This window comes from Molothrus ater, chromosome 2, assembly GCF_012460135.2.
Source record: "Molothrus ater isolate BHLD 08-10-18 breed brown headed cowbird chromosome 2, BPBGC_Mater_1.1, whole genome shotgun sequence".
Taxonomy (NCBI): domain Eukaryota; kingdom Metazoa; phylum Chordata; class Aves; order Passeriformes; family Icteridae; genus Molothrus; species Molothrus ater.
Window position 1 is genome coordinate 62,663,115 of NC_050479.2, and position 12,470 is coordinate 62,675,584.

General features: G+C 39.9%; 2 protein-coding genes across 2 annotated transcripts in view; one reads left to right on the plus strand and one right to left on the minus strand.

Annotated features, from left to right (window-relative positions):
• The window catches only part of RB1 (RB transcriptional corepressor 1), a 71,441-nt gene that overhangs the window by 40,607 nt on the left and 18,364 nt on the right, over positions 1–12,470 (plus strand). The gene's annotated exons all lie outside the window — the stretch shown is intronic.
• On the minus strand, positions 884–3,805 carry LPAR6 (lysophosphatidic acid receptor 6). The gene is given in 2 exon segments (XM_036391046.2): positions 884–2,332; positions 2,335–3,805. Coding segments are annotated over 2 exon segments (939 nt in total). The 5' UTR covers positions 3,215–3,805; the 3' UTR covers positions 884–2,273.

The following is a 12,470-nucleotide window of genomic DNA, read 5'->3' on the forward strand; positions in this document are numbered from 1 at the left end:
ACTCATATATGTGGCTTTGTCTGCTTGTTCTGCTTTTAAGTCAGTGATGGGTTTTTATTTTTCCCCTGCAGTTTTTTAATCTCAGAAAGAGTAGGTTCTGTTCATCAGGGTGAGGCTCTGGGGTACTCACTGCTGTAAGGCAGAGGGGGTGCTGCTGAACAAGTTGTCACTCAATTGAGTAACAGCTATGAGAAGCTCAGGGGAGTAGTACCCTGGAAACGCAGCCCAGCAGTGACATTAGGGGCTCTTGTCTCACACTTCTTGGAGGGAGTCTAATAGTAACACAGCCCTTAGAGAGAGAGAGTCATTGAGACTTTAGAGATGCATATCTAGTTTTGGACTTTGGATTTGTCAGCAGCATATGGAAAACAGACTAACTCATGCCAAGAGTTTCATGCACATTTTTGAATCTGGATATGTATCAGAAGAGTTTAGGATTCCCAAGAAAGATAATTGTTTATTTCAGATGTCATGCAGACATTTATATCTATGCTGTCTTGGTAGCTTAAGCCCGTCCTATATGAATCTTCCTTTCATAAATTATGTGGATAAAGATTGAAAATGCTGTTAAATTTAAAATTCAATCAGCACTATCTCCTAGCAGTCATTGAGCAACTCACTTTCCCAGTAGTAGGAGGCAATGTATGGTTGATTTATAACAATTAAACAGAAGCTTTGCATAGGGAAATAGACTCATTCAGATAACAACATATCATATAGTTTGATGGCTCAATATGCATTTTTTCCTACATTGATTCACTCCTCTGTATACAGCCCTGGTGCAAAAATGTCTCAGTGCTGTATGTGTGTTGCAGTTGTCTGCCCTAAATCTTAAGTGCAAAGTTGTTTAGACTCAGTTCTTATTCTTGACTCCATTGTTTTTGGGGAGGAAAAAACAACACTTATTTTACCTTTTAAATTTTATTTTATTTTACAGTGATGTTAAATTAATTCTGAGGAAAACACAGTGTTCTAGTAGCTGGGAAACATATATAGCAGGATGTTTTAAAGCAATTTTGTCTATGTATTCCTGTTTGTGACAGTAATATATGTAGATTTCTCCTTTTACGTGTTTCTGACTTTTCCAAGTGTCTTGATTAATTTTGCCAGCACTAGCCCCGAGTACTTTATACTTTTTAAAGTTTGAAAGAAAGTAGCATTTGAAATTTTAAATGCTCATGTTCAAATGATTTCTAGGACGCAAAAATTGAGATGAAGTTGAACTCCAAAATTACAGCATCTTGAATTTCTTTATGGGACACCAAATAGTTTCCTGGAAGAAATAATCAACTTGATGCACATGTATATTTCTAGTTAGAAAAGGTCTTGTTTTACTAAGAAACTGTACTTTGAGATCAAATTAACTTATTCAAAGGATGTTATTTTCCTCAAAAGTCATGCTTAGTTTAAGAACTCTTCACAAAAGAGTTTAATCAAGTGGTACTGTACCTAGAGCATTAACTTCAGTCATCACAAGTTACTTTGTTTTAATCACACAGACTTGTGAGAGAGAGAGGTGAGAAGAAAAACCAGTTTGTCTGAGACATTTCCAAATGCTCTAAACTACCAGGAGACATAATTGCTTTATGGGGGCCAGGCTTGTGGAGAGAGCATGTATTTTTATCAGATAAACCTGGGAGAAACAAAGTTCTTGTAACTCACTGATTGAAGCCTCCTGTGAACATAATGGTCTCTAAGAAGGGAAGTGCAGGGAAAAAGACAGTAGGGGAGAGGAGTAAGAGAAGCAAGAGGAAACTGGGGAAGACCCAGTAGCTGAAGTGATATGACAATATGGGGCAATTTTCCTGCAGTGTGGAGCAGGTAGCTTCACCGCTGTCCTCAGCAACTTGGAAACTGATATCATTATTAAACTGAACAACTGTTTTAACTTCAGGAAGGAAAACAACCTACTTTTTCATTTGTGTTTGACTTGAGAAACAATCCTTGGACTTTGGTTAATGTCTAAACTCAAAAGTTCATTTCTAACATACAATCTGTCAGAGCAAACCTTTGACATAGATTTTAAAAATACTTTTTCTGTGTGCTATTATGCTTAACACTTTTACAGCCCTGTAATAAATTTTTCAGATGTGAAGGAAGCACAGCCTATATATTACATATATATGTCCACAGCTGAAGAAATGTGCAGGCTTCTAATTCCAGTTTAGTCCCAATAGTCTCTCAATATAGTTTATATTGTAGAGTCACTGTCAAATATTTTCATTTTTATGGTCTGAAGGCTGTGTTGAATGAAGCTTTCTGAAACTGGCCTTTCAGAGAATCTGACATCCCGTGGTCTGGTGGACCGGTTCTTTTTTATGGAATTTTGAATGGTATCTGATGTGAAGTAATAGACAATGGGGTCAAAACAGCAGTTTGAAACAGCGATGCACAGAGTTATGGGGTACATAGTCCTGACTGCAGTCACCACTGAGCAATTGACCCAGGTCTGTGTTCTCATAAGGGAGTAAAGTATTAAGGTAATGTTATAAGGCACAAAGCAGAAGCAGAATATCACCAAATGGACAAAAATCATTTTGAGTACCTTTTTCTTGCTTACTTTATTCCGGCTTAGCGTAAGCGGTTTATTCAAGGTCCGTAGGACCATGGTGGAGCAGGTCACGTTCAGGATGAGTGGGATGAAAAACCCAACAGTTTCAATGAAGATAACAATCCGGGACAGGTAGGTTTTCCACGTGTCCTCTGAAAAGTTTTCGAAGCACATCCTTTGCTCCGTGTTGTTGCGGCGGTTTGTGGACTGGAAGAAGCTTGCTGGTGTGCTGCCTGCCAGCACGGTTATCCACACTGCAGCACAGACAATCTTTGCGTTCCGTTTGGTCCGCAGAGTCTTGGATCGGAAGGGGTGCACTATGGCTAGAAAGCGATCCACGCTGATGCAAGTCAGAAACAAAATGCTCCCGTACATATTCGTGTAAAAGAGGGTAACAGAAATCTTGCAGAGAATGTCTCCAAATGGCCAGTTTCTGGTTACAAAGTAATAAATCCTGAAGGGTAATGTAAACACGAAAAGCAGATCTGATATAGCTAAATTAAGCATGTAAGTTGTAGTTTCGTTTCGCACTTTTAAAGTACAAGTGAAAATGTAGATCGCTACACAGTTTGCTATGAGGCCAAGAACAAACACCATGCTAAAGATACACCCATACAGAGTATATTTAAAGGAGTCCTCAGTGGAACAATTAGAGCTTACCATTATAATGGTATGTTAAAAATTCCTGTGATTTGACGTCTTCTCTGGTATTTTTATTGCAACTTTTTTGAAATTCCAGAAGAACTTGCAGGTCAGATGTATTTGAACGGTGTGCTTTGGTAGGTTTGTTATGCTGGGAAGCTTCAGGGAAGGAAGGTGAGCTCTCTGGCAGGAGAGTACATCTCCAGCAGAAATCACCAGGAAGTCTCTCTTCTCTGCCGAGTGCTATTTGTAATCACATAGCCAGTCTGCAAAAGTCAGAAAGCGCATCGTTTGTGGCAGATGAGATCACCCCAAAGCTTGCTTAGTTCCATTTCCCACCTCGATTCAATGAAGCCATTGTAGGACTTTCTGCCTTACTCTTGGCTGCAGACTGTGCCAGCAAAGCCTTGTCCATCCGAATTTACTGGGAGAGTGTGCTTTAGGAAACGATTTCCTGGATGCTGCGAAGTGTCGGCGCTTGCATTTCCCCCTCTCCCTTCTTTCCATGCAACAAGTTTGTCGGCTTGCTGGCTGGCCCCATGGGGCGGGAGGCAGGAGCAAAGGGAGCTGCCTGCCGGGGCAGAGACCAAATTCCAGAGCGTGTTTGTTCCTGCAGCCCTCGGCAGCTCTTGCCAGCTCAGCTCCTTGTGGAGAGCGGAGCAGAGCGCCTGGGCAATTTGTAGCATGACATCACAGGAAGAAGAGGCTGGGCGCGGAAGAATGGTTTCAGTTTGGTTTGTTTGCCTTCCCCTGTCTCTGCTGTACCTTGCAGATGCAGCTTGTAGAGTGCAGCAGCTGCTTCTTAACTCTTTCCATGCCCCCTGAGAGGTCCTTTGTCAGTGTTGCTGGGGTTTGGAAACCTTTCTCTTCAGTTATGATGAGACTTTGCAATGTCTAAACTCTCTAAAGTTCCTATTTTTCTTTGGCAATAGCAGTAATTGTGAGATTTTATATAGGATTTAACTAACATTGTGCCTTTTGTTAATAGCTTTGCTTGTAATAGAGAACACTAGATTAATCACCAGAAATCAGCTGAGTGGTTCTCACTAAATTCCCCCAATACACCAGTACAAACCTCAAGAGGGACAAAGTAACAGTGATAGGTAATTAAATAATTGCACCAAATAATTACTGAAAAAGAGAGGGTTACTCTTGGATATTCACAGGACTGAGATGTGTCGCAATGGGAGGAGAGATTTTTTTTTAACTTGTTCCATATTAGAATGCACACCCCAAACTTTATTTCTAATCAGAAAGGTGGCTCTTTTGTTAAAAAAAATTGACTCCAGTGGTTTTTTGAAATGTTGTGATACAGAAACATTTTCTTGAATATGTAAGCACAGAATTAATACAAGAAAATGCATATAGTGTGCTGTGCAATTGGTTCTGGTAATTTCAAGGGGGACAGTTACCACATATGCACAAAATACTCCCATTAGTCACTAATAATTGAAACAAAAACATGTTGTAACTAATTACACTGTTAAGTAAATATTAAAAAAAAGCAGCTCTTACTGCCTTTAGGGGCAGATATGAGATAAATCTCAGTTTAGACAGACTCATTTATTAAACAACAACTTGGATAGACTCACTTCTGGCATCAAACCCAGTCTATTTCTAAGTCTTAGAATAACAAATCTCTTCATATCTGGCTGGGTGGTATGGTTCTTTTGAACTGTATTTTAATCAGTTGCACCTAAGCAAGGCTCTGGGGAAAACCTTTCTAGTCTGCTGTGAAGGAGAGTAAATAATAGCGCTTCACAGGATTTTGGCACAGTTTCTTAGCGTAAGGTATGTCAGATGAAATTCAGAAACATGCAAAAGTGGGTCTTGCTTATTTTATTTCAAGTTTTCTTTATAATCTTCTGTGAAACATTTTCACCTTGATATTTGAGGTGAAATCAAGCAGTTTAACTTCAATAGGCTTATAACCACAAGAAACCTTTTTGACTATTGAAATTCATGCTTAAATGTAAAGCATAGTGCATCTGAGACTTCTAAGTCAGTTGGAAATGAAAATGTGAGCTTGGCAGAGTCTCTCCTGTCCCACTTAACATGTACCTTAGCATAAAGGCTTTCCTGGCTTTTCTCACAAAAGCAATCATTGCACAGTAAATTTTGTTTCTGTTCCTGGCAACCTTGCATGGTAAAAGAAGGGTTTTCCTGCAAATGTTCTGCATCAGGTCACAGGAGCTCTGCTCAGTTTTACTGCTCCAACTTTGTTTGCACAGGAAGACTCTGTGGGGCAGGCTCGGTTACAAGAATAAAAATCCCTGCAGTACAGAAATTTGGTGTCACAGGTCAAAGCCTCAAGCAATAATTCATGTTTAGGAAGAGAAACTAATGGCAATGAGTGTGTATCTCACTGGTTAGAACTTATTTTGGCGTTTTGACGAAGGTGTGGGTGCACAGAGGCAGGGTGGGATGTCTGGTCCATTTTACCACTGTAAATGTGCTTTAAAGTAGTGGTCAGGGTGCATCCTCAGCCTTGTCTCTATCTGTCAGAGCTCCTGCCTTGCTGTGGGTCCTAGTTGTTGCTCTTATTACAAGCATGGATACTACTCAGAGCCTATTTTAGGGCTTTATGTCTTTGGTTGTTTTGTCATTAGGACTCTGTTGCCCTGAACCCTTCTGGTGCAGTACAGTACATGCACTATGTGCTAATTGATGACCTAAGTGATATTTGTGTATGTACAGAAACAGCATTCAGCTGCAGGGTTTCCCCACCTGCAGATGAAAATGCGAAACCCCTGAATTGGCAGGTTTTTCCTTCCCTTCTTGTTTCAGCAAGGAGAGTTACCACTGAGCAGGCAGGCTGAGTCGTTTTAGTGTTAAAGTGTGAATGGCAAAGGTGAATTGCATATCCACTTGCTTAATTTAGATGTAGCTGGTTGTTACCAAGCAGTGTTTTAATTTCTGTGAGCTTGTCCAAGCTGAAGAACCTGTGTTAGTGCAGTGGGAGCAGCTGGGAGTCAGGACTGGCTTCCCTCCTGGCCAGGCTCCAGCATGAGCAAGGGGGAAGCCTCATTTTGCTCTCTCCTTTTGTTGGATCATGTTTTAAGATGTCGGCCTTTGTGCTGACAGGTTCAGAAAATACTTCAGTAGCCCCCAACCCCTTAAATTTTAAGAAGTTTAACAGTTATGGAAGAAGAATTGACAGGGTAATGGCCTTGCTTATACTCCTTCACCACAGGCTATTTTCCTTTAGGATGGGAAGGAGGGGGTAGGCAGGAGGAAGCAGCTGCAGGGCGGGCCTTGTACACTGAGGGGTTTTTTGTCTCCAAAGGAAACAATGCTATTGCTGCAGGGAAATGCATATGTGAGTCTGTCTGCCTTTCTGCACGGGAGATGGGAATGAGTTAGGACCTGTCATTTGTTGCTAGTGCTATATGAGCAAAGCCTGCATTTCCATCAACAGGCTTCCTGTGGCTCTTGAAAGGGCACCAAAGGCAGAGTAAGAATGGGCTCCTTAAAGCCAGGAGCTGATGAGATGTTTGAAATCATCTCTCACTTCAGCAGCGAGCAAGTTTTTTGTACTGCTTCAGGCGGTTACCACATAACTCTGCTTCTATGAGTTTAGATACCTATTTAAGTGATTTTGGATTTGTATGGCAAGCCTGTTCCACCTCAAGGAGAAGGAAAAGTGCTTATAACCTTAGCAGTGTCCTAGGAGAGTGGCTGTAGGACAGTCCTTCCTCCCCAGGATGCCACAGAGTTGATTACTTGCTGTCATTTAGGACATGGCGCAGGATCCCTTAAATTGAGAAGCCTAAGTTGAGTGGCAAAAACCATTTCACTGAAATAAAACAAGTATTTGAAGGCTTTCCAAGCTTTTGGAGTTATGCTGACCAGTGTTGTATGTTCCTCTGGTGGTACTCTCACCTTCAGAGCTGGAATTAAACCAAAGTTGTGGTCAAAGGTGAAATGCATTTGAACTTGTCTAATGTACCGCATTCAGTCTGTGCCGATGCTAATACTGAAAGTTATTTAGAGGGGGGAAAAAAGCAACCTCAACATCAATAGCGTTGTACTAAATTCTTACAGTGTTTCCAAGGCCAGAGTATGCACTGTTAAATGAGGTTGTCAGGTGCACAAAATGGTCTGTGTAAGACCATTATTCAATAACTACTGTCACTGCTTTTAGAGACACACCTCTGTCATGGTACAGGCATTTGTTCTCACTTGGGTTAAGCAGTTTTATGCAGAAGAACTTCTGCTGTCTGGTGCAGGGAAGACAAGCCCTGGCAGGATAATATTTTCTTTGACTAAGTATTGTTATTTATCTAGTTATTTTAATGGATTTTAGCTTTTTTTTGCGGGTATATTTACTGGAGTTTCTCTTTGAACATGTGTATGTGCTGGAAGGAATTTGTTATGGTTGAGAAGCAGGGCTGAGAGCCAGGAAATCTTTTTGGCTGTGCCACAGACCTTCTGTTCCAATCCTGGCAGTTTTCTATGACTTGGTTCTCAAGCTTCCCTCCACATAAGAGCTCATTTGCTTCCACACTGGGATGATGTGAGACTGTCTTGATTTCTGTAGTTTGAAGTCCTGGGATGGAGAACCCTCTATTAAATATAATCTTGAGATAATTACAGTGGCTACTGAATGTGACAAAAATACTGACATTAAAAATTTGTATTTTTAGATTAGATTCCAGCCAAGCAAAAGGATCCATTAAGAGACTTCATTAGTTTCACCTCCATAAGTCTCTGGAAAAATAGATGTAGAGGAAGCAGGGCTGGGTATTTTGACCTTCTCAGCTGTCTGTTGGGGCTCCCTGCTCAGCCACCCTGAAGTCACTCTAGGACTGCTGAGAAGTGGCTCACTGCCATCTTAAAATGCAGTGGTGGTCTCCACCTGTGAAGATAGAGTGAAGCTGTTATGGCACTGAAAACTTCCTATTTTGTGTTGGTGTGGCAGAAAAGTCTTCAAATGAGCATTATAAAACTTAGGATGAACAGAGTATTTTTATCTAGCCAGCCTAATCCCTTGCAACTGTTGCAGAAGTAGTTAAAGGCTCCTCCATGTCAGCAAACTTGTTAGCATAATGCATATGAAATCCATACAAATTACAAGTAAAAGTTGATTGTGTAATTGCTTAAAAAGGGAAAAGGAAGCTCAGAATAAAAATCCAGACTTCTTTCTTCTCATGCATTTCAAATGCTTCTCTTCCCTCTTTGAAATTGTTTCAGTTTCCTTTACAAGAGACACAGCTATTCCTCTCCTGCTTGTAGATAGAGTAAACAATTTCTCTCTTTTTGAATGTTTTTAGGCTGCTATAGTACTTTTTTTCCCCCCTGTACTCTTGGGTTGATGCTGTAAGTCTAGTTGATCTCATGGTAGGCTAGTAGAGGTTAGATCAAAGATGAAATCTTTCCAAGCTTTAATCAATGGATTGATTGGTTTAAAAGGGATGGACTAAACAGTGAAGGAAAGGATCATAGAGTTCAAAAGCTTGAAAAGTGGATGTTGATGTTCTTCAGAGGGAAGAAAAATGGAAAAAGGACTATAAACAATCTTAACAGCATGTTTTTCAGTGGATAGGAATAGAATGAAAGGAATCTCTAAAATGTCAGGTAGGAAGAGAAATGCCTTAACTAGAAAAAAATACCTGAGTTCCTAAATTTTCATTTGCATTTTTTTCTAACTTAAAAAAAGTGTGTTTTCAGTTACTCTGCAAACATGGTTGAAATAACATCAATACTTGAAATTTCTGTCTGCTGTAGATGCAGGAAATAAGTTAAATGCCTTTCCCAAACACTGCAGCAAGTTCTGGCTCTTCTCATTCTTATACTTTCTAAGTCCCAGGATTAAAAACTCAACGTTTGAGTTGGCAGAAATTTGCCAGATGTTCCGTGGCTAAATTTTTTTACTCAAAATACTTTTCAAGTGCAGAACATGATTGTTTTAAGAAAACGTAAAAAAAAAATTAAAAATCACTTGCTATAGTAAGCAAACATTAGAAATTATAGGAAAGAAGAAGCCTTATCTATTATTTTGGAAACTCTTCCAAGCATAGGTGGTGAGATGATCAGGGTAACAGAAGTTGTAGAAGAACACCTGTAATTTGTGTTGTTCTAAAGCAATTGCTTGCTATTTTTCGTATCTTTAGTGTAAGGTTTTGCCCAACATGTTCTCTGGGCAGGATTAAGGTAGTCTGGTTCTGTGTCAGGATTACTGGTGTTACTGCACTGGTGCTTGAGGACATGTTTTATTTTCATGTCAAATTACTTGCAAATACTGCATCCAGTGTTTACAGCCTCTTTCAGTTTTGGCCAAATGGAGGCCTCTGACTTTATACACAGAGGATTTTAACCTCTCTTTGTCAGAGGCAGCAGGAAGCCCACAGTCACATTCCTATACTGCTTTTTATAAAGTATAACATTATTAAGTTGTTGAAAGAATTTGCCATAGTCATTCAATAAGATCTGTGTGAGTTCATACTGTTTAAAAAAAAACCCAAACCCCATGATATTAATTTGGTTTCCTTCACAAAACTGCAACATAAGAAGTTGAGGGGGGAAGAAAAGTTTCATAAGAATTATTCAAGCTGGTAAGCTAATTAGTTTAGATAAATACTGACATGAAAATGCTTGTCAGGGGAAAACTCCTGCCAAAAAGCAGAACTTGGGCTTGATTAATGTGAAGAACTATTACTTTCTAAATGTGTAAGTCAGCAAATAACCTCTTTAAATTCTGCATGATAAGATCACTTAAATGATTATTTAGCATATCATTAGTACTGGTAAACAGCAATTACAAATACTTCAGCTGACTTTCCCTTACAACTGCTCTTTCCTTCCAGCCCATATCCTGAAGTTTTATGGAACCAATTTGGTACTTTATGAACCATTTTACTGCACTGTTCACCACATTTAGCAGTTGCTTTTTCAATGTGGCAATCAGCTAATACCTAGAACATAACAAAGGAAATGTCAAAACTTTGGAGGATGGACAAAGGTCATGCTTCTCAAGTGATAATTAACACTTTTTCTGCTACAGTCTTGGAGAAATGGAGTGATGTTCTCAAATGCAAAATGATCCATTTTCATTGAATCTCTGTTAATAACCTTCCTGGAAGTGGCAAGGTGTTTTTCTGGGAGACATCTGCCATTTGACCCTAGGAGGAGAGGGGAGACTGGAACCCACATCTCATGCACTGAGCAAGTGCTCTTGTTATGAGGGATTTTTATCCTTTGCTGTCAGGGAGTGGGTCCTCTCGAGGAAAGGTGCTCCATCTGTGGAAGTGTTCAAGCCCACGGGGGGATGGGGCTTTGAGCCTCCTGGTCTAGGCAAAGGTGTCCCTGCCTCTAGTGAAAGTTTTGGAGCTAGATGATCTTTAAAATCCTTTTCAACCCAAACCATTCTGTGATAATGTGTTTAGCTTCAGAAAAAGGCACTACACTGAGAACAGAAGCTTTGTGCTGTGTTTCCTTGTGAGATATCCTTGCAATAGTATTTTGCTCCTCCAATGAAGGTGGTAGAGGAAGTTCCAAGTAGTGTTGTGCAGCCAACAATGTCCTGTTCACCCTTTGCTCGAGCCTCTGGGTTTTGCCAAACTTCTTCAGCTGTTGTCCGTGGTGGTTTAGTAGGTATGAGGTACCTGTTGTTTGTGAAAGGATCACAAGGGTCCTACTTCTGCTCACAAATATTCCCTTAACTTTCTCTGTACTTCTTGGACTCCTTGGGTTCTGATACAGTTTTTTATGGTTGATTTAAACAGTTTAAATGTGGGCTGTTGCTCAAAGTAATCCTGCTACTGTTCATTTAAGCCTCTCTGCTTCTTCCCTTGCGCAGTGTGTACATATGCAGTCAGCAAATGAGGACAGCTATTTGGTTTAAAACTAATGCTAACAAATACATAATTTGCAGTCAGAGCGGTGCTAATGCTGAAGCAAGGGATGAAGTACAAAGTGCAGATGTGTAACTTGGAGAAGCACCATTGTGCTTACACTGATTTAAGGCAGTGGTGAAACTGTGCTGGAAGTGTTGTGGCAATGTTCAACTTTGAGGCTTTCAAATCTGTATTGTTTTGACTCTTGGCCAGACATTAGCCTGGTGTTGGGCGGTGTGAGGTTTAAAAGCCTCAGCTAAACTCAAGAGTGAGATCTGTGCTCTTGATTTACTACCCTCTAATTTATTTTCATGTAAACTGTTTGGAATGATGATACTTATAATGTATTAAAAGAGAGCCATGTATGCCTAACTGATTTTTGACAAAGTAGGATAAAAATGAGCAGTAATGCAGACAGGGTATGTATAGTCATGCTTTCTTACATAAGATTGATGGAGTTATAAAAGATGACAGCTTTCTAGGAAAATATCTGATCCAGAGTGCATTGAAGATGCTGTAATTTTTTTACTGACTTAAGGGTGTTGCATGCTTTGGACCAACTGTCTTCACTCTTGATATTTGATTTTTGTTTTCATTGTCTCAGGCCAACCAGTCTAGAGAGTTAGAAAATCACAGACAAATAAATATGCTACAGGTACCTCATATCACCTGAAGTTATAAAGTGGACAAAATAGAGAGTCGGGTAGCAGAGAGATGGATTCAGGTTGAGATTGTAATTTGTGGGTCTAACCTCAGAAATGCATTAATTTGCAGCCTCTTATTTCCTTGGAAGTAAATTATAAAACCTGTTTTGTTTTTGCGGTAGCTCAGACATTGGTTTCTATGCTTCAGAGTGGCTATAGAAAATTCCCACTGAATGACAAATAAAGAACCTTTTGGATACTTGGGCTTTGGTTTCTCGATGAGTTTGACACCAGTGTGTTTGTGGTGAAGACAGTGGAGCTGCCCACACTGACCAAAAGCATTTTCCTTACAGTGAAAGTAAAGACAGCAGAGTAAAAGTGCATTCAAATCAAAGTAACTCCTTTAAATTTGGCAACTGTTTCCATGTGTTCTTTGTCCATCTTTCTCTGAAATATCAGGAGTGTATATATAGGTGCACAGATAAACTTAAGTGTATATACCTAAGCCAGTGTGAAAATGGTCTGTTTCTTTACCAGAAGCAATGTGGTGAAATCTCAAGGTCAGCTTGTGTTTTTAAGTCTTCCTTTTATTCTTTATACTTTCTGAGGCAGGCAGGTTATCCTGATTAAAGTGCAACCTAGATCTTTGAGAGTTATGACTTCTTAATCTCATGTGGAAGTATGTGAGAAGCAAGTTTGGGAGAAATGGCTGAGCTCAGTTCAGGTTTGTTTTTTCTAGAGCAAATATGAGAAGCTGTAAAATTCAACAGAACTTGGAATTGCATTATTGTCTGCGTA